The sequence below is a fragment of the Rhinopithecus bieti genome, unplaced genomic scaffold (assembly GCF_001698545.2).
Source record: "Rhinopithecus bieti isolate Rb0 unplaced genomic scaffold, ASM169854v2 scaffold_36166, whole genome shotgun sequence".
NCBI classification, from domain to species: domain Eukaryota; kingdom Metazoa; phylum Chordata; class Mammalia; order Primates; family Cercopithecidae; genus Rhinopithecus; species Rhinopithecus bieti.
The window spans coordinates 299,993-321,619 of record NW_016815144.1 but is presented as its reverse complement, the minus strand read 5'-3'; the positions used below and the strand labels follow the sequence as shown (position 1 = coordinate 321,619).

The 21,627-nt window shown below is 44.5% G+C and overlaps 1 protein-coding gene across 1 annotated transcript; it reads left to right on the top strand.

The window, feature by feature from the left end:
* Positions 1 to 9,734: 9,734 nt before the first annotated feature.
* Positions 9,735 to 17,723, top strand: LOC108515833 (amyloid beta A4 precursor protein-binding family B member 1-interacting protein-like). The gene is made up of 3 exons (XM_017853001.1): positions 9,735 to 13,674; positions 14,619 to 14,728; positions 17,274 to 17,723. The coding sequence occupies exons 2-3, from the start codon at positions 14,646 to 14,648 to the stop codon at positions 17,608 to 17,610; spliced, it is 420 nt and encodes a 139-aa protein (XP_017708490.1). The 5' UTR covers positions 9,735 to 13,674; positions 14,619 to 14,645; the 3' UTR covers positions 17,611 to 17,723.
* Positions 17,724 to 21,627: the final 3,904 nt, after the last annotated feature.

The following is a 21,627-nucleotide window of genomic DNA, read 5'->3' as shown; positions in this document are numbered from 1 at the left end:
GTGGGGCCAGCTCAGGGTGCAGTGGGTGAAACTGTCCTGCAGCTGTGAGATCCACAAGGTGATGTTGGCAGTAGCGCCGGACTCCACTGCTATGGAGCCTGCCCAATCCAATTACGGAGCCAACGAGGGTCCTGACTGAAGCACATTGGCCACCAGAAGACACCCAAAGGTAGGGAGGTGGCAGATGCTGCTTAAATTCAGGAGCTCCTCTGGCCGTTGCTGGCCCAAGTTCCCCCAGAGGCATCCAAAGCCTCAGTTTTCTCATCTGTAAAAGACGTGATTGTTTTGAGATTTCCATCAAGTAAGTGTGTGAAAACCATGGCAAAATGCTTGTAATTTGAAAGACAGCGTCACTGTGAGGCTTCTATAAGGTAAGTGTGTAAAAATCTGGACACAATACCTATAATTTGTGAGTGTTCAGTAAATGCAGAAGGAGGATTATTGTTTCTCATCTAATTTTTAGAATGAGTTTATAAGATTGGTGATACTCATATATCTTAGACAATCAAAGCAATGATGAGATAGAATAACTAGATCACCAAAGTCACAAAGCAGTTCACAATGCATTCATTGGGTAATTTTTAGTTAACCGTAGCAATGATTATCACATTGAAAATTTTGTATTATGTTGTGGTTTTCTCTTACATAATCCTCTTGGTGTTTTGAAACCATAGATTCTAAGTTGCTCTATCAAAGTGATCATTAGAAAAATGTGATGTACTTAGTGTGTAAATTTTAGAAAATTTCTTGTGTTACTCTTGTTACTTTGATTGAACATATGTGTTATTTTCAAAACTGTAAATGGAACACATATTGATTGGATATATGTGTATATATGAAATATGACTTGACATTATAAAGTAGGCTTTGCTCGTGGCAGTGTTTTCTCTGAAAGCACCTGCAGAAATCTCTCTTTCTAGTTTGTTAATGTTTCAGAGATTGTGGGGCAAAGGTGATTCTATGAATCCGAGACACTGCATGAGGCAGATTTGGTTTCAGTGATTTCAGCATCATTCATTGTAAGGGATGATCCCTAGGAACTTCTTCACAGTGAGCAACCTGAAAGGTCCCTGCAGCCAGCAATGAATGAAAGGTGTGGCGGGGCCTCTGGCAGGGCGGGGCCTTGTGAACCTTGTGCCTGTGCTCTCAAGTTCCAAGTTTGTGGGGATGCACGCAGGGGATTCTGGACCTGATTTTTTCCTCTGAACCAGAATACGGACTGGTTGGCAGGGCAACTGGCCTTCACTTGGTGGCCTTCAGTGGGTGCCCTCATTGGTTGCCTTTGGCTAGTGCCCTGTTTGGTATCCTTAGTTTGGTGTCTTCTGTTGGTGGTCCTCAGTTGTTTCACTTCAGTTGGTGGTCTTCGGTTGTTAGGCAGTGGTGGAAGGAGGATGAATCCGTTTGTGTTCTCTCCTCCCCCAGTCACAGCTCTCACGCTTGTTGCATACAAGCCCTTCTAAAATAAACCAGATGGATTGGCAGGTTTTTTTTAGCAGACAAGTCAGCTCAGGGTATGGGGGTGATGCGTGGTGTCAGCTGCTAGTGCATTGCCGCCCCATGGCCCAGGGCTGCCTGTGCCAGCCATGCCCTTGCCAGGAAGAGTCGATAGGAGGTAAGTTAAGGTCCAGCTGCCTGAGAAGAGTAGGGGTGCCCCATGTGGACCACATTAAACTGTCGCATATGCACCAAAGGCAGCCCCAATCACGGCCAGCACGATGGTTCTGCAGAGCCAGCCTGTGGCTCTGACATCTACAAGTGTGCAGACAGCAAAGGCACAGACTGCAATATACAGGAGCAGAGGTGCCCTGAACACGCTGTCCCCCAATGCCAGCTGCAAGCGGGGCCAGCTCAGGGTGCAAGGGTGAAGCCGTCCTGCAGCTGTGGAATCCACGAGGTGGAGGTGGCAGTAGTGCTGGACTCCACTGCTCTCAAGCCTGCCCAGTCGAATTTGGGAGCCAGCGAGGGACCTGACGGCAGTACATTGACAACCAGAAGACGCCCAAAGGTAGGGAGGCAATAGATACTGCTTAAGTTCAGAAGATCCTCTGGCTGTGTTGCCCAGTCTGGTCTTGAACTCCTGGCCTCAACAGATCCACCCACCTTGGCCTCCCACTTTGCTGGCATGATAAGCAAGAACCACCACACTTGGCCTTTGGAGGTGCTCTAGCTTTGTGTATTTCAGCTAATCTTCCTGCACAGCTGTCAGTAAGATGCTCCTGCAGTATAGTTTCAAACCTTTCTACACAAATTCAGTGGATCCTGTGATATTTTTACATGGAAGAGCCCTTTTTTTATTGCAGAGAAGCTAGACAATTCACAGTTAGTAACCTACAGCCTAGAAAATTTTGTTCATTGATCAAAACAAGTGTTTATAGATGCTTGTGGTACAAAGATGCAGATTCCTAATCATGAAAAGGAAGAAGTCATGGCCACTACAGGCAACCAGGGAGGGAGTTTAGGATTGTTCTGAGGCCATGAACGCTTTGAAATTCACCCATAAGAGGACAGAGAAAGGGAATCCACATGTTTTGATCACTCCATGTGCAGGGTATAACTGGGTCTTCATGAAGGTGCACCACCTTTGGGGTCAGAGAGAACTGGATTTGAATCCCAGTTCCAACACTCATTACGACATGATGGTGAATGAGCTTTTAAATCCTCTGAGCCTCAGTTTGCTCATCTCTAAAAGAAGGGACTCTTATGAGGCTTGTATTAGCTTAGTGTGTAAAAATCTGGGAATAATGCCTGTAATTTAAAATACGGGGTTGTTATGAGGCTTTGATAAGGTAAGTGTGTGCAAACCTGGACACAATGCCTTTAATTTTGTAATTGTTCAATATATGGAGAAGGAGGATTATTTTCTCTCCTTTTATTTTAGAACAAGTTTATACAAATGGCATTATTCGTATTTTTAAGATAATCAAAGGACCAATAAGTGTAAATAAATCACCATACTCACAAAGCAGTTCACAATATACTTACTGGGTAATTGTTACTTAAAAGAAGGAATGATGACCAAATTGAAAATCTTTTATTATGTGGCAGTTTTCTCTTCCATAAGCCTATTTATTTGTGGAAACCGTAGAATCTAAGTTGCTCTGTCAAAGTGTTCATTAGAAAAATGTCATGTACTTAGTGTATACATTTTAGAAAATTTCCACTGTTAGTCTTGTTAATTTGAATATGTGCGTTTTGGATTATGAATATGAATATATATTGATCCATGAATTAAGACTTGATATCAGAATCTTAGCTCATGGCAATGTTATCTTCTGAAAGCACCTGCCGAAAATTGTCCTTTTTGTAGATTCCAAAAAAATCAGAGGCGATGGGGCAAAGGGGGTGTTTGAACATCAGATATTACATGAGATACGTTGGCATACAGCAATTCCAACATAAGTCATATTCATAATTCACAGTGAGGAAACCTGAAAGTTGCTCCCAGCTACTAATAAATGAAAGGTGGGGCGGGGCTGCTGTGGGGGCGGGGCCTTGTGAGCCAGTGCCTGGACTCCCACATCACAAATGGAAGGGCGGAGCTTGGAGGGAACTCAAGGCCTGATTGGTTCCTCCTAAGAAGGACACGATCTGGTTGGCAAGGCAACCGGCCTTCAGTTAGTGCCTTCAGTTGGTGGCATTTGGTGGCCGTTCCTGGGGAGAGGTGGCAAATGTTCAACTCTGCAGGCGTGGGGACAAATGAAGGACCAAGCTGCCCGAGAAGAGCACAGGTGCCCCACGAGGACCACGCTGACCTGTCGCGTGTGTTCCAAAGCCAGCCCCAGGCTGGGCCCCCAGAGGGCTTCTGCAGAGCCGTCCTGAGGCTCTGACATCTGTGAGTGGGCAGCCAGCAAAGGCGCAGACCCCAGAAGAGATGAGCAGAGGCACCGGGAACAAGCTGTCCCTTAATGCCAGCAACAAGCGGGGCCAACTCAGGTTGTGGTGTTTGGAGCCGTTCTGCAGCCCTGAAGTCCAGGAGGTGGCGGTGGAAGTAGCGCCAGACTCCATTGCTTTGGAGTCTGCCTAGTCTGATTCAGGAGCCATGACGACCAGAAGTCGCCAAAAGGTAGGGAGACTACAGATACCGCTTGGACTTAGGAGCTCCTCTGGTCGTTGCTCACCCAAGGTTCCCCCGAGAGGCATCAGCAGCCTAGGGCTCCTCCCTCCTGCCTCTACTTCACTTTCCTAGGCCCAGGCCCCAAACAGGAGGACTTGCTCTGACTCAACTCCCCACCGCTTCTTCTTTCCCTGTTGCATCCAGCCGGTTACTTTTCATTGCCCTGCCCAATTGCCCACTTCTGGATCCTCTTCTTCTTTTCCTGGGCTGGTCAAAACTAAGTTTTCAAAATACAAAATGGATGCTACAGATTTAATTATGGTAGAGGAAATGTCTGATAGCTCTTGTATTTAAACATAAGTAGCCACATCGGGACTCCCAATTTCATATCTTGAGTTCTAGAGCAGAGCTTTCTCTCCTAAAGTAATGATGGACGGTTAGAAGTACTGTTTTTCATTCTAATAATAACAAATGATTTCTTGTAGAGACGGGGTCTCACTGTGTTGCCCAGGCTGGTCTCAAACCCCTGGCCTCAAGTGATTCACCCACGTTGGCCTCTCACTTTGTTGGGATGACAGGCAAGAACCACCACACCTGGCCTTGGGAGCTGCTCCTGCTTTGTGTGTTCTGGCTGGTCTTCTGCGCAGCTGTCAGTAAGAGGCTCCTGCAGCATAGTTCCAAATTTTTCTGCACAAATTCAGTGGATGCTGTGATTTTTTACATGGAATAGCCCCTTTATTTATTGCAGAGAACCTGGACAATTCACACTTAGTAACATACGGCCTAGCAAATTTCATTTCTTGATCAACACACCTGTTAAAAGGTGATGCTTGTGGTCTAAATATGCAGATTCCTCATCAACCCCAAGAAAAAGGGAACCACTGCAAGGCATCCTGGGAGGGAGTTTAAGATTGTTCTGAGGCAGTGAATGCTATTGAAATACACAGGAGTGGGTAGAAAAGACAATCCACATGTTCTGATCCCTCCATGTTCTGGGTATCACTTGGTCCTCCTTATATTGCACCATTTTTGGTATCAGAGAAAACTGGATTTGAATCCCAGGTCCATCACTCTTTATAATGTGGTGGTGAATGTGTTTTTAACTGGTCTGAGCCTCAGTTTGCTCATCTATAGAAGATATGATTGTTACGAGGCTTACATAAGGTAAGTGTGTAAAAACCATGGCAAAATGCTTGTAATTTAAAAGAGAGGATTATGAGGCTTCTAAAAGGTAAGTGTGTAAAAGACCGGACACGATGTCTACAATTTTGTAAGTGTTCAATATGTGGATAAGGAGGATTATCTTTCTCTCATTTTTAGATCATTAATTTTTAGACCAAGTTTATAAAATTGGAGATACTCATATTTCTTAGGCAATCAAATCACTGATCAGAAAGACTTAATAAGTCACCACAGTCACAAAGCAGTTCACAATGCATTCACTGGGTAATTTCCACTTAACAGTAGCAATGATGATCACATTGAAAATCTCGTATTTTGTGGTAGTTTTCTCTTACATAAGCCTCTTCCTTTGTTGAAACCATAGATTCTAAGCTGCTCTATCAAAGTATTCATTAGAAAAATGTGATGGACTTAGTGTGTAAACACTAGAAAATTTCTGCTGTTAGTCTTGTTAATTTGAGTAAATGTTTCATTTTCAAAAATGTAAATCGAATACGTGGAAGGGATATATATGTGTACATATGAAATATAACTTGATATTAGAATGTAGGCTTAGTTTATGGTTTTTTGTGAAAGCGCCTGCAGAAATCTCTCTTATTTCTAGTTTGTTAATGTTTCAGAGATTATGGAGGAAAGGGACTTTTATGAATCCCAGACACTGCATGAGGCAGATTTGGTTTCAGTGATTTTAGCATCATTCATTGTAAGGGATGATCCCTAGGAACTTCTTCACAGTGAGAAACCTGAAAGGTCCCTGCAGCCAGCAATGAATGAAAGGTGGGGTGGGGCCGCTGGCAGGGCAGGGCCTTGTGAGCCTTGTGCCTGTGCTCTCAAGTTCCAGCATCGTGGGCATGCCGGCAGGGGATTCTGGACCTGATTGTTTCCTCTGAACCAGGATGTAGGCTACTTGGCAGGGTAACTGGCCTTCACTTGGTGGCCTTCAGTGGGTGCCCTCATTGGTTGCCATCTGTTAGTGACCTTAGTTGGTACCCTCAGTTGTTTCTCTTCAGTTGGTGGTCCTCTGCTGGTGGTCTGCAGTTGTTGGGCAGTTGTGGAAGGAGAATGAATCCATCTGTGCTCTCTCATCCCCCAGTCACAGCTCCCAGGCTTGTTGCCTCCAGGCCCTTCTAAAATAAACCAGAGATGTTGGCAGGTTTTTCTTAGCAGACAAGTCAGCTCAGGGTATGGGGGTGATGCAAGGTGCGGGCTGCTAGTGCAGTGCCACCCGATGGCCCAGGGCTGCCTGTGCCAGCCACGCCATTGCCAGGAAGAGGCGATAGGTGTTGAGCTCTGCAGACTTGGGGGCAAGCAAAGGCCAAGTTTCCTGAGAAGAGCAAGGGTGCCCCATGTGGACCACAGTAAACTTCCACATGTGCACCAAAGACAGCTCCAGTCAGGGCCGCCACAGGCGTTCTGCAGAGCCAGCCTGTGGCTCTGACGTCTATGAGTGTGCAGACAGTGAAGGCGCAGGCTGCGATATAGAGGAGCAGATACACCGGGAACACGCTGTCCCCCAGGCCAGCCACAAATGGGGCCAGCTCAGGGTGCAGCAGGTGAAGCCATCCTGAAGCTCTGAGATCCACGAGGTGGTGGTGACATTAGCGCAGGACTCCACTGCTATGGAGCCTACCCAGTCGAATTTGGGAGCCAGCAGGGGACCTGACAGCAGCACACTGGCCACCAGAAGACGCCTAAAGGTAGGTAGGCAACTGATGCTGCTTAAGTTCAGGAGCTCCTCTGGCCATTGCTGGCCCAAAGTTCCCCCAGAGGCATCCAAAGCCTCAGTTTTCTCATCTATAAACGATGCGATTGTTATGAAGATTCCATAAGGTAAGTGTGTAAAAGCCATGGCAAAATGCTTGTAATTTGAAATAGAGCGTTTCTGTGAGGCTTCTACAAGGTAAGTGTGTAAAAATCTGGACACAATACCTATGATTTTTTAAGTGTTCAGTATATGGAGAAGGAGGATTATTTTTTCTCATTTAATTTTCAGAGCAAGTTTATAAAATTGGTGATACTCATATTTCTTAGACAATCTAACCAGTGATCAGAAAGAATAAATAGATCACCAAAGTCACAAAGCAGTTCACAATGCGTTCACTGGGTAATTTCTAGTTAAAAGTAGCAAAGATGATCACATTGAAAATTTTGTATTATGTTGTGGTTTTCACTTACATAATCTTGGTGTTTTGAAATCGTAGATTCAAGGTTGCGCTATCAAAGTGATCATTAGAAAAATGTGATGTACTTAATGTGCAAATTTTAGAAAATTTCTTGTATTACTCTTGTGAATTTGATTGAACATATGTGTTATTTTCAAAACTGTAAATGGAACATATATTGATTGGATATATGTGTATATATGAAATATGACTTGACATTATAAAGTAGGCTTATCTCATGGGAATATTTTTTCTGAAAGTATCTGCAGAAATCTCTCTTATTTCTAGTTTGTAAATGTTTCGGAGATTATGGAGAAAAGGGGATTCTATGAATCCCAGACACTGTGTGAGGCAGATTTGATTTCAGCAATTTTAGCATCATTCATCATAAGGCGATGATCCCTAGGCACTTCTCAGTGGGAAACCTGAAAGGTCCTAGCAACCAGCAATAAATGAAAGGTGGGGTGCGGCCACTGGCAGGGCGGGGCCTTGTGAGTCATATGTGTGTGCTTCAAATTCCAAGTCTGTGGTGAGGCATGCAGGGGATTCTGGACCTGATTGTTTCCTCTGAACCAGGATGCGGTCTGGTTGGCAGGGCAACTGGCCTTCACTTGGTGGCCTTCAGTGGGTGCCCTCATTGGTTTCCTTTGGTTAGTGCCCTCAGTTGCACCCTCAGTTGCTGCTCTTCAACTGGTGGTTCTCAGTTGGTGCTCTTCAACTGGTGGTCCTCAGTTGGTGGTCTTCAGTTGTTGGGCAGTGGTGGAAGGAGGATGGATTCGTTTGTGCTCTCTCCTCCCCAGTCACAGCTCTCAGGCTTGTTGCATCCAGGCCCTTCTAAAATAAACTGGACAGGTTGGCAGGTTTTTCCTTTTTAGCAGACAAGTCAGCTCAGGGTTCAGGGATTATGCGGGGTGCAGGATTCTAGTGCAGTGCCTCCCCATGGCCCAAGGATGCCCATGCCAGCCATGCTTTTGGAAAGAAGAGGAAATAGGTGTTGAGCCCTGCAGACTTGGGGGCAAGCAAAAGCCCACGCTTCTGGAGAAGAGCAGGGGTGTCCCATGGGGACCATACTGAACCGTCGCATGTGCACCAAAGCTAGCCCCAGTGAGGGCCGGCACAAGGGTTCTGCAGAGCCAGCCTGTGCCTCTTACATCTGAGAGTGTGGAGACAGTGAAGGCGCAGGCCGGGATATACGGGAGCAGAGATGCCCGGAACGCAATGTCCGCCAATGCCAGCCACAAGCGGGGCCAGCTCCAGGTGCGTCGGTGAAGCCGTCCTGCACCTCTGGGATCCACAAGGTGGAGGTGGCAGTAGCGCCGGACTCCACTGCTTTGGAGCCTGTCCAGTCGAATTTGGGAGCCAGCAAGGGTGCTGACAGCAGCACACTGGCCACCAGAAGACACCCAAAGGTAGGGAGGCGACAGATACTGCTTAAATTCAGGAGCTCCTCTGGCCGTTGCTGGCCCAGGTTCCCCCCAGAGGCATCCAAAGCCTCAGTCTTCTCATCTATAAAAGACGTGATTGTTTTGAGATTTCCATAAGGTAAGTGTGTAAAAACCATGGCAAAATGCTTGTAATTTGAAAGAGCGTTACTGTGAGGCTTCTCTAAGGTAAGTGTGTAAAAATCTGGAAACAATACCTATAATTTGTAAGTGTTCAGTAAATGCAGAAGGAGGATTATTGTTTCTCATCTAATTTTTAGAATGAGTTTATAAGATTGGTGATACTCGTATATCTTAGACAATCAAACCAATGATGAGAAAGAATAACTAGATCACCAAAGTCACAAAGCAGTTCACAATGCATTCACTGGGTAATTTTTAGTTAAAAGTAGCAATGATTATCACATTGAAAATTTTGCATTATGTTGTGATTTTCTCTTACATAATCCTCTTGGTGTTTTGAAACCATAGATTCTAAGTTGCTGTATCGAAGTGATCATTAGAAAAATGGGATATACTGGCTGGGAGCTGTGGCTCACGCCTGTAATCCCAGAACTTTGAGAGGCCGAGGCGGGTGCATCACAAGGTCAGGAGATCGAGACCTTCTTGGCTAACATGGAGAAACCCCTTCTCTACTAAAAATACAAAAAATTAGCCAGGCGTGGTGGCAGGCACCTGTAGTCCCAGCTACTCGGGAGGCTGAGGCAGGAGAATGGCGTGAACCCGGGAGGCAGAGCTTGCAGTGAGCCGAGATCGTGCCACTGCGCTCCAGCCTGGGCGACAGAGCAAGACTCTGTCTCAAAAAAAAAAAAAAAAGAAAAGAAAGAAAGAAAAGAAAAATGTGATGTACTTAGTGTGCACATTTTAGAAAATTTCTTTTGTTAGTCTTGTTAATTTGTTTGAATGTGTGTTATTTTCAAAAATATAAATGGAACATATGTGGATTGGATATATATGTGTATGTAGGAAACATGACTTGATATTATAGAGTAGGCTTAGCTCATGGCAACGGTTTTTTCTGAAAGTACCTGCAGAAATCTCTCTTCTTTCTTGTTTGTTAATCTTTCAGAGATTATGGGGGAAAGGGGGCTTTATGAATCTCAGACACTGCGTGAGTCTGATTTGCTTTCAGTGATTTTAGCATCATTCAATTTGGTGATGATCCCTAGGAACTTCTTCACAGTGAGCAAACTGAAAGGTCCCAGCAGCCAGCAATGAATGAAAGGTGGGGCGGGGCCGCTGGCAGGGCGGGGCCTTGTGAGCCATGTGCCTGTGCTCTCAAGTTCCAAGTTTCTGGGGATGGCTGTAGGGGATTCTGAACCTGATTGTTTCCTCTGAACCAGGATGCCTTCTGGTTGGCAGGGCAACTGGCCTTCACATGGTGGCCTTCAGTGGGTGTCCTCATTGGTTGCCTTCGGTTAGTGCCCTCAGTTGGTACTCTCAGTTGTTTCTCCTCAGTTGGTGGTCCTCAGCTGTTGGGCAGTGGTGGAAGGAGGATGAATCCATTTGTGCTCTCTCCTCCCTAGTCACAGCTCTCAGGTTTGTTGTATCCAGGCCCTTCTAAAACAAACTGGACAGGTTGGCAGGGTTTTTATAGCAGAGAAGTCAGCTCAGGGTACGGGGACGACATAGGGTGAGGGCTGCTAGCGCAATATGCTGCCCCATGCCTCAGTGCTGCCTGTGCCAGCCATGCGTTCACCAGGAAGAGGCCAGAAGTGTTCAGCTCTGCAGACTTGGGGGCAAGTGAAGGCCCATGCTGCCTGAGAAGAGCAGGGGTGCCCCATGGGGTGTACACCGAAGTGTTGCAAATGCACAAGGTTCTGCAGAGCCAGCCTGTGGCTCTGACATCTACCAGCATGCAGACAGTGAAAAAGCAGGCCACGATATACAGGAGCAGAGGTGCCCAGAACACACTGTCACCCAATGCCAGCCACAAGCCAGGCTATCTCAGGGTGCAGTGGGTGAAGCTGTCCTGCAGCTCTGAGGTCCACGAAATGGAGGTGGTAGTAGTGCAGGACTCCACTGCTTTGGAGCCTGCCCAGTCAAATTTGGGAGCCAGCTAGAGTCCTGACAGCAGCACATTGGACACCAGAAGACACCAAAAGGTAGGGAAGCAACGGATACCACTTAAGTTCAGGAGCTCCTCTGGCCGCTGATGGCCCAAGATTCCCCCAGAGGCATCCAAAGCCTCAGTTTTCTCATCTATAAAAGGTGTCATTGTCATGAGGCTTCCATAAGGTAAATGAGTAAAAATTTGGGTGGGCAAATGCCTTTAATTTAAAAGATAGGGTTGTTATGAGGCTTCGATAAGGTAAGTGTGTAAAACTCTGGACAGAATGCCTACAATTTTCTAAATGTTCAATACATAGAGAAGGATTATTTTCTCTCATTTAATTTTAGAGCAAGTTTATAAAATGGTGTTACTCACATTTTTGAGATAATCACACCAAGGATCACAAAGCAGTTCACAATGCATTTACTGTGTAATTGCCAGTTAAAAGTAGCAATGATGATCACATTTAAATTCTTGTATGATGTGGTGTTTTCTCTTACATAAACCTCTTTGTTTGTTGAAGCCATAGAGTCTAAGTTGCTGCATCAAAATGATCACTAGAAAACTGTGATATACTTAGCGTATAAATTTTAGAAAATGTTTTCTATTACTCATATTAATTTGATTGAATATGTGTATTATTTTCAAAAATGTAAATGGAATATATGTGGATTGAATATATCTGTGTATATATACATCTATATGAAATATGATTTGACATTATAGTGTAGGCTTAGCTTATGGGAATATATTTTTCTGAATGCAGCTGCAGAAATCTGTCATTTTTCTGGTTTGTAAAAATCCCAGAGGTTATGGGGTAAAGGGGATTCTATGAAATCCAGACACTGCATGAGGCATATTTTGGTTTCAGTAATTTTAGCATCTTTCATTGTAAGGGATGATCCCTAGGAACTTCTTCACAGTGAGAAACCTGAAAGGTCCCTCAGCCAGCAATGAATGAAAGGTGGGGCGGGGCCACTGGCAGGGCGGGGCCTTCTGAGTCATGTGCCTGTGCTCTCAAGTTCCAAGTTTGTAGGGATGCATGCAGGGGATTCTGGACCTGATTGTTTCCTCTGAACCAGGATGCCTTCTGGTTGGCAGGGCAACTGGCCTTCACTTGGTGGCCTTCAGTGGGTGCCCTCATTTGTTACCGTCTGTTAGTGCCCTCAGTTGGTTCCCTCAGTTGTTTCTCTTCAGTTGGTGGTCCTCAGTTGGTGGTCTGCAGTTGTTGGGCAGTGGTGGACGGAGGATGAATCCGTTTGTGCTGTCTCCTCCCCCAGTCACAGCTCTCAGACTTGTTGCATCCAGGCCCTTCTAAAATAAACTGGACAGGTTGACAGGTTTTTTTAGCAGACAAGTCAGCTCAGTGTATGGGGGTGATATGGGGTGCGGGTTGCTAGCACAATGCCACCCCATGGCCCAGGACTGCCCGTGCCAGCACTGCTTTTGCCAGGAAGAGGTGATAGGTGTTGAGCTCTGCAGACTTGGGGGCAAGCGAAGGCCCAAGCTGCCTGAGAAGAGCACAAGTGCCCCATGGGGTCCACACTGAACTGTCACATATGCACCAAAGCCAACCCCAATCAGGGCTGGTACAAGAGTTCTGCAGAGCCAACCTGTGGCTCTGACGTCTACCAGCGTACAGACAGCAAAGACGCAGGACGTGATATACAGGAGCAGAAGTGCCTGGAACACCCTGTCCCCCAATGCCAGCCACAAGCGGGGCCAGCTCAGGGTGCGGCGGGTGAAGCCGTCCTGCAGCTCTGTAATCCACGAGGTAGAGGTGGCAGCTGCACCAACTCCACTGCTTTGGAGCCTGCCCAGTCAAATTCAGGAGCCAGCGAGGGTCCTGACCTCAGCACATTGGCCACCAGAAGACACCCAAAGGCAGGGAGGTGGCAGATACTGCTTAAGTTCAGGAGCTCCTCTGGCCGTTGCTGACCCAAGGTTCCCCCAGAGGCATCCACAGCCTGGGGCTCCTTCCTCTGGCCCGGCGTTTGCTTTCCTATGCCCAGACCCCAAGCAGGAGGACTGGCTCTGCCTCGAGTCCTCACCCCTTCTTCTTTCCCTGCTGCTTCCAGCCGGTTTCTTACTTTCCTCCTGCCTACCCCAATGCTCAGTTCTGTTTCCTCTTCTTCTTCCCCCAGGCTGGCTGAAAACTAACTTTCAAAATACAAAACACGTGCTACATATTTCATTGTTGTAGACGAAATGTCTGACAGCTTTTCTATTTAAACTCTGGTTGTTCTCTTCATTTCTTTAAATCTTAGAATAATTAAGTCTCATGATAGATGTGCCTTTTGTAACTTGAAAGTATGACACTCAATTTTCACCATTAAAAAATTTAATTTTCTTTTCATAAATTTTGGCAAACAGGTAGTATTTAGTTACCTGAGTAACTCCTTTAGTGGTGATTTGTGAGATTTTGGTGCACCGATCACCCAAGCAGTACACACAGAATCCAATTTGTAGTCTCTTATCTTTCTCCCCCTTCCCACCATTTTCCCCTGAGTATCATTTGTTTTTTTTCATTTGTTTGTTTTTTTTTTGTTTTGTTTTGTTTTTTCGAGACTGAGTCTCATTCTGTCACCCAGGCTGAGACTGGCGTGGGCTGGGCTGCAATTCACTTGCAGGAGAAACAGCCCGGGTGTGGAGAGGTGGCCATCCTTGGCGGGATCCTGTCTAAGGAGCTGAGAAATCAACGTAGAGCTTCTTCTGTCTGATTCTCTAACAACTGCAGACTTTCCATGAGTCAAGCTTTGTGTCAAAAGGACAAATTAAAAGGCAAGAAAATAAAATCATAATACCAGGACTTTTGGGGGAAAAAAAACTAACAAAAACCCACATCTAATTCCAGGTTAGTTCAGGGACCCATACATTTTGCCCAAATCTCTGTCTATTGTTTCTGTGTCCAATGTACTCTTTGTTGTTGTGGTTGTTTATCTGTTTTTTGTTGTTGTTGTTGTTGTTGTTGTTGTTGTTGTTGTTGAGACTGAGTCTCGCCCTGTCGCTAGGCTGGAGAGCAGTGGTGTGATCTCAGTTCACTGCAAGCTCCGCCTCCCGGGTTCAAGCGATACTCCTGCCTCAGCCTCCTGAGTAGCTGGGACTACAGACGTGCGCCACCAGGCCCAGTTAATTTTTGTATTATTAGTAGAGACGGGGTTCCCCATGTTGGCCATGATGGTCCCAATCTCTTGACCTCATGGTCTGCCCGCCTCGGCCTCCCGAAGTGCCTCACAGGCGTGAGCCACCACGCCCAGCCCAATATACTCTTTGTTGAGGACAATGTTTGAAAGTTGTTCCTGTACTCAGCACAGTATAAAACTAGATAAATACATTTTAGGGAAATCAACAATAGAATTTTTTTGAAAGGAAATTGGTTTTCAATGTTTATTCTGTAAAACATACTATTCCTCTCCACGATCCCAGTTAATCCAGACCCTTCTCGGTGGGCTTTATCAAATACCGCACTCACCTTCCTGAACCTTTTGCTGAATCTCATATAAAGTTTTGTCACAGAACCTCAGATTTTTCGTAAGGTTTTGTGTACCATGCCATGCCTGTGAATTGCTCTCTTTGCTTTGTTTTTATTTTTATTGTTTGTAAGAAGTAGCCAGCAAGTATCTTTCTTTGCTTTAGAGATGTAAACTGCTTTTATTTTCAGATTAACTTTCAAGAATGTTGAAAATGCTTTGCTCACTCTTCTTTTCTCGCTTCCTCCCTCTCAGGACCTATAAAAGGCATCGCCCAGCCCAATGGATAGATGCCCCAGGCTGCACATTCTGTCAGTGCTGTTCTCCAAGAGGCCGAGACACACACACACGCTGAAACATCCAAGGTAAAACCAGCAAGCAGCTGCATACATTCCACACAGCCGTCCCCCAAAGACCATGTTCTCAACCATTCGCATTGTTCCAATCACTGCTCTTTCAAAAAGAGAAAACAGGCTGGATACGGTGGCTCAGGCCTGTAATCCCATTACTTTGGGAGGCTGAAGCAGGAGAATTGCTTGAGCCCTGGAGTTCCAGACCAGCCTGGATGACAGAACAAGGGCTCATCTCTACTAGAAATCAAAAAATTAGCCAGGCATGGTGGCATGCACCTGTGGTCCTAGCTACTTGGGTGGCTGAGGTGTTTGAATTGCTTGAGCCCAGGATTTCAAGGCTGCAGGGAGCTGTGATCACACCACTGCACTCCAGCCTGTATGATAGATAAAGACCTTGTCATAAAAAAAGAAAAACAGAAAAAAAAGGGTTGCATTTTCTATTTTCTCCATTAATGTCCTACATACATCCCCAGGGTGATGGAGGAGAAAATACATGATAAAATAATAGCCAATAGGTATGACATCCTCCACAACATTTTTTCAACTGATTAGATCAATAAGGATTCACTTAAATCTACTTTAAAATCATAGCTAAAATTATGATTTAGTTACTAATCTAGTTCAAAACCTCTCAGTTGACTGTATAAATTCTGTTGAATATTTCTCATGTGTGAGTCAAAACAACCTTAAATAACTGTGACAACAGCATGTCACCCAGCTAGGACAGGCAGGGTGCTTCACTTTAGCACATTTTCACTTCTTTCGCCCCTTCATTTTGTCCATCAGCCAGTCCATGAAAACAACTAAATCTTGGTATTTATTGAATTCTTATATTTTGCAACCACTCAGGCCTGTAAAATTCTATTCTTAATGGTTCTCATTAATCTTCTCAAGCCTGCTTCTCAATGCAATGCGCTTTCAGCTATTATTATTTTCATTATTTCTATAATGTCAATCGAAGGAAAGTATTTAAAAATACTGAAAAAAATAAAAGAATCTCAGAATAGAAACCACTTAACTATATGTGAGCATCAATACCCAAGCTGCCTGTTCAGAAATTTTTTAAAAAGGAAAAAGTACATCGCCAGTTAATTAGCTTATCATGATGAGTAAATAAACTAAATAAAATAGAAACTAAATTGGAAGGCACTTTGTTAGAAAAAAAAAAAAACTTCCAAATTTAATCTTCAGTGGCAAGAGGCTATTAAGCAGAGGAAGAAAAAAACTGGAACCCTGATGAAATGTAAATTGGAATGATAATTGTCACTAAAACAGAGGGATGCAATCCAGCTGCCTGGGAATGTTTCATTATATAAATACAAATTATTATTATCTATGCCAGTATTGGCAGAGGAAGGGCTATGCCTCTATTAGACTTTAGCCGAATTTGGCGTTCTGGTTTCTACCAATAGCGCACTGGTGATTTTTCTTCTCAGAACTCATATATGTATCTCATTTGATCTCATCACAACCTGAGACATAGGTCATAATAGAGACTACGGGGCTCATTTTCTACCTGATGAACCAGTCAACTTTCATGCAGTTGAGAAAAGGTAAACTGTCCAGGTGAGGTGACTCACACCTGTAATCCGAGCATTTTGGGAGGCCGAGGTGGGCAGATCACTCAAACCCAGGAGTTGGAGACCAGCCTGAGCAACATGGCAAAAAACCATCCTACAAAAAAATACAAAAATTAGCTGGACATGGTAACACATGCTTGTCATCACAGCTACTCAGGAGGCTGAGGCATGAGGACCACTGAGCCCTAGAGGCAGAGGTTGCAGTGAGTCGAGGTTGCAGTAAGTCGAGTTTGCGCCACTGCACTCCAGTCTGGGTGACACAGCGAGATCCTGTCCCAAAAAATAAATAAATAAATAATAAAAATTTAAAAACCAGGCACGGTGGCTCATGCCTGTAATCCCAGCACTTTGGGAGGCAAAGGCAGGCAGATCATGAGGTCAGGAGTTCGAGACCAGCCTGACCAACATGGTGAAACCCCATCTCCACTAAAAATACAAAACTTAGCTGGGCGTGGTGGCCAGCGCCTGTAGTCCCAGCTACTAGGGAGGCTGAGGCAGGAAAATCGCTTAAACTCAGGAGGCTGAGGTTGCAGTGAGCCAAGATGGCACCACTGCACTCCAGCCTGGGCGACAGAACAAGACTTTGTCTCAATAATAATGATAGTAGTAATAATAATAATGATAATAATGGCCATTGAGAGTCATGTCCCTATTCCAGAGCAAAGATGAGCTCATGAACAACCAGGAGTCTCAGTGACTGAGGGACGGGGGCCCCCCGGGGGGACAGACAGAGACTCACATATCTGTGGCATGGTCTTGTCCACTGAGGCTGTTTTGTCAAGAATAAAGAATGCTACTCAGGAGACTGAGGCAGGAGGATCGCTTGAGCTCAGGAGATCAAGGCTGCAGTGAGCCTAGATCGCTCCATTGCACTCAACCTGGGTGACAGAGTGAGACCCTGTCTCCATTAATTAATCACAATAAATTTAAATTTCAAAAATTTTAAAATAATGAATGCTGCTGTCCCTTGGTTTCAGGATAAGAAGCCAGCCCTCAGGAACAACCAGGAGCCAGGAGTACCCCGGCCCCGCAGGGCCCCAAGTCCAGCCTGCTCCACCCCGTCCGGTGCAGAGGTCCTGGGACACCAGGGGCAGCCCCGCCATGCCCCGCAAAGCCAAGAGCACAGGCAGCGGTGGCTTCCTTGCCCTGCCCGACGACTTCCTGCCGCCGCAGCCACCGCCACCGCCCCTGGACGACCCAGAGCTCCCGCTGCCGCCCCCGGACTTCGTGCCCCCTCCTGCCGCCGTCAAGAGGCCTCCTGTGCCCCACCCCGCCAACAGGCACGAGGCATCAATGTTCACAAGCAGCAAATGAATAAAATAAATGAATAAAAGTTAAACGTTCTTCCTACAGTATTTCTGTAAGGATTACTGGGTCAATCTTGAGGTCAACACTATAATTAAAAATAGCTTTCACCATCCCATGCCTTCTTAAGTCTTGGTGACCTTGGATTTTCATCTCTACCTCTGCGACCTTCAAAATTTTCAGGAAAATCGCGAGAGGAAAACGGGAAAACATGACAAGCTGAGCCTGTTCCCTTGCTCTGAGATTTCCGTCGCTTGATTGCTTGAAGCCCTGGACACAGGCTGTTTCGCTTTTGCCTTTTTTGTTGTTGTTGTTGTTGTTGTTGTTGTTGTTGTTGTCTTTTTTGTTTTGGAGTCTCGCTCTGTCGCCCAGGCTGGAGTGCAGTGGCGCGATTTCAGCTCACTGCAAGCTCCGCCTCCCGGGTTCACGCCATTCTCCTGCCTCAGCCTCCTGAGTGGCTGGGACTACAGACGCCCGCCACCACGCCCGGCTAATTTTTTGTATTTTTAGTAGAGACGGGGTTTCACCGTGTTAGCCAGGATGATCTCCATCTCCTGACCTCGTGATCCGCCCACCTCGGCCTCCCAAAGTGCTGGGATTACAGGCGTGAGCCACCGCGCCCGGCCTGGTTTTGCTTTTTTAATGCTTGAATAACAGTAATTTACAAAATAGTTATTCAGATAATTTTTGAATTCTCTATTATTACAATGCTGTAAGTATCCTGTAAATAAGAATGTAGGGCCAGGCAAAAGCAATCTCATTGATGCACATTTCAATCTGGAATGTTTTCCCTCAGAGATAGATTTAATGTCCAGTTTATCCTAGGCTCTTGTTACCTGTATCTCTTCTCTTTCAAATTGGGTTCTGATGGGCTAAAAGGCTATTTTCTTAAAATTAAGGGAGGTAATTCATGGTATGTTTTAATATTTGGGGAAGAGTAAGCTGTAGATCATGCTGTCTCAACCCATGGGCTCCCGCGGCCCAGGACAACTTCGAATGCTGCCCGACAAATATTAAAACATTATAAGCTCTCTGCAGGGCACGGTGGCTCACACCTGTAATCCCAGCACTATTGGGAGGCCAAGGCTGGCGGATCACTTGAGGTCAGGAGTTCAAGACCAGCCTGGCCAACATGGCAAAACCCTATCTGTGCTAAAAATACAAAAATGAGCCAGGCTCAGTGAGCATGCCTGTAATCCAGGCAACTGCAGAGGCATGATCTTTTTGATCATAAGAATCTTGGCTGGTATGATATTGACGTAACCCAAGTCCATGATAATTGAGCCTTTGAAGTGTGCTTGAGACTTATGGCTTGATGTGTGATCCATTTTTACAGATGGTTTATGTGTGCTTGGGTACAATGTACTATACTTGTTCCTTAGAACAAGCTTGTTAAGCATGTTGCACAAATCTTCTGCCTGCAGCCTGTTATCTGGTCTGTTGTATCCATCAATAACTAAGAAGGACGTTTTAAAATCTTCTGAGGGCAGATTTGTCAATATCTTTTCATTGTTCTGGCCAATTATGCCTTATATATTCTGACACTGTTTATTATTAAGTGTAAACAAAAATTCTGTATGTGACTTCCTGGTGAATTGAACCGTCTATCACCATGCAATGCTTTCTGCTTTTTGTCTTGTACTCATGCAACTGTACCGTCTTTTTTCAGGTATTTGCCTAACAAATCTATTCATGCACTTTCAAACTCTCTATGCCTTTATGTTCTATGTTTATTACTTGTAAATGACATCTAGTGGATTTTGTTGTGTTTATATCTAGTTCAGGAATTATTATCTTTGAACTGCAAGTTTATTCTTTTTACTTTTTAAATTTTCTTCTTTCTTTCTTTCTTCTTCTTTCTTTCTTTCTTGTTTTTTTTTTTTTTTTTTTTTTTTTTTTTTTTTTGGAAACAGGGTCTCATTCTGTAACCAAGGCTGGAGTGCAGTGGTGTGATAATAGCTCACTGCAGCCTCGACATTCTGGGCTCAAGCCATCCTCTTGCCTCAGCCTCCCAAGTAGCTGGTACTACAGGCTTATGCCACCAAGCCTGGCTAATTCTTATTTTTTGTAGAGATAGAAGTCTCACCATGTCATCTAGGCTAGTCCCTAACTCCTGGCCTCAAGCAATCCTTCTGCCCTGGCCTCCCAAAGTGCTGGGATTACAGGTATAAGCCACCACAAATGGCCTCTTCTTATTACTCTTACTGTGATTATATATGTGTATTTGTTTTTAACATCTTATTTTGTACTTCCTATTACCCTGGATTTTTCTGGAGTTTTATCTTCCTTTCTTGTCTACTTCATGTGATTAGGATTTTCTCTTACTCCCCTTTTAAGCTTCTTGTTGGAAAGTTCTGTACTGTGTCTATTTTTTGAATGGCTAGTTATAATGATAATATCCATACTCAATAAAGTCCCAAGGTAAACAACTTTAACCTAGGAAATGCACGGAGTTTGGAACACTTTGGTTTCACACACACACACACACACACACACACATTATTGCCTAGGAGTTGAGTTATGGCTGACTTCTTTTTTTCCTAGATTATCTTTACTTCACCCTCATTCTTCAAAGATCGTTTCAACGGATGTAAAATTTCAATTGACAGTAGAAACTCTCAGCTTTTTGAGGGAATTGTCCCCACTGTCTTCTCCTTTTCACTGCTGCTGTTGAGAAGTCAGCTGTCAAATTATTATTTCTAGCAGGTCATCTCTGTTTCCCCTATGCATGATTTTAAGAACTTTTCTTTGTCTTTGGTGCACACAGTAGGTATAACTGTGGGTTTCTTTTAAGTTGCCTGATATTTTACTGAGGTTTCTGAATCTAGAAATATCTGTCTTTCACTATTCCAGAAAAATGTAATTTATATTGTTTTCAAACATTGCCTCTCCTTATTCGCTTCTTCTAAAAGTCTAATGAAATATATGTTAGGACTTCTAACACTAGCCCCCCTATCTCTTAATTGTGCATATTTTCCATTTCTTTATCATTCTGGGTATATTAATGAGACATTAACTTCTATTCACTAATTCTTCTCTTCAGCACAATCTAATCTACATTAAAGCCATCCATTTTTGTTTTTTGTTTTTTGAAATAGACTTTATGTTTCAGGCCAGTATTAGATTCACAGCAAAATTGAGCAAAAAGTATTGGGAGTTCCTATTTGTCCCTTGTCCCCACACATGCATGGCCTCCTCCGCTACCTAAATGCTACAAAAATCATCCTGAAACAATTGAGGAACCTACACTGACACATTATTAGTATCCAAAGTCCACAGTTTACTTCAGGTTTACTCTTGATGTTGCACAATCTATGGGTTTTCAGAAATGTAATGGCATGTATCCACCATTATAGAATCATATACATTAGTTTCACTGTCCCAGAAATTCTGGATTCTGCCTATCAATGTCTCCTTCCCCTTTAAACCCTGGAAACCACTGGTCTTTTTTACTGTCTCTTAATTATACTATTTCCAAAATAGATAGTTAGAATCACCATATGTAGCCATTTGTAATTGATTTCTTTGTTTAATAATATGCATTTATGGTTCCTCCATGTCTTAGTCTATTTTCCGTTCCTATCGCAGAATACAGGAGATTGGGTAATTTATTTTAAAAGAGATTTATTTTGGATCATGGTTCTGGAGGCTGTGAAGTCCAAACAGCATGGTGCCAGTGTCTGGGGAAGGCCCACTGACTGCATCATAACATGGCAGATAAGCGGAAGGAGGAGTGGCTGCATGCAGAAGGGCACAAAACAGGAGCAGCAACCTTGCTTATAACAACACAATCTCGTGGGAACTAATCCATTCCCATGAGCGCTAACCCCATAGCCCCTGAAAGAGATTAATCCATCTTAATGAGTCTTAAAGCACCTCCCACCACTGCCACCTTGGGGACCAAACCTAAACATGAGTTTTGGAAGGGCCAATCCATAGTCAAACCATAGCACTCCATTATCTTTTCACGGCTTGATAATTCATTTCTTCTTTAACTTTTTTTTTTTCTTTGTTTGAGATGAGGTC

Bases quoted from the DNA above. Each gene is read 5' to 3' on its own strand.
- LOC108515833 (XM_017853001.1), top strand. From the start codon at position 14,646: ATGGATAGATGCCCCAGGCTGCACATTCTGTCAGTGCTGTTCTCCAAG. The intron at 14,729-17,273 runs GTAAAACCAGCA...CCTTGGTTTCAG, and splicing joins CACACGCTGAAACATCCAAG to GATAAGAAGCCAGCCCTCAG.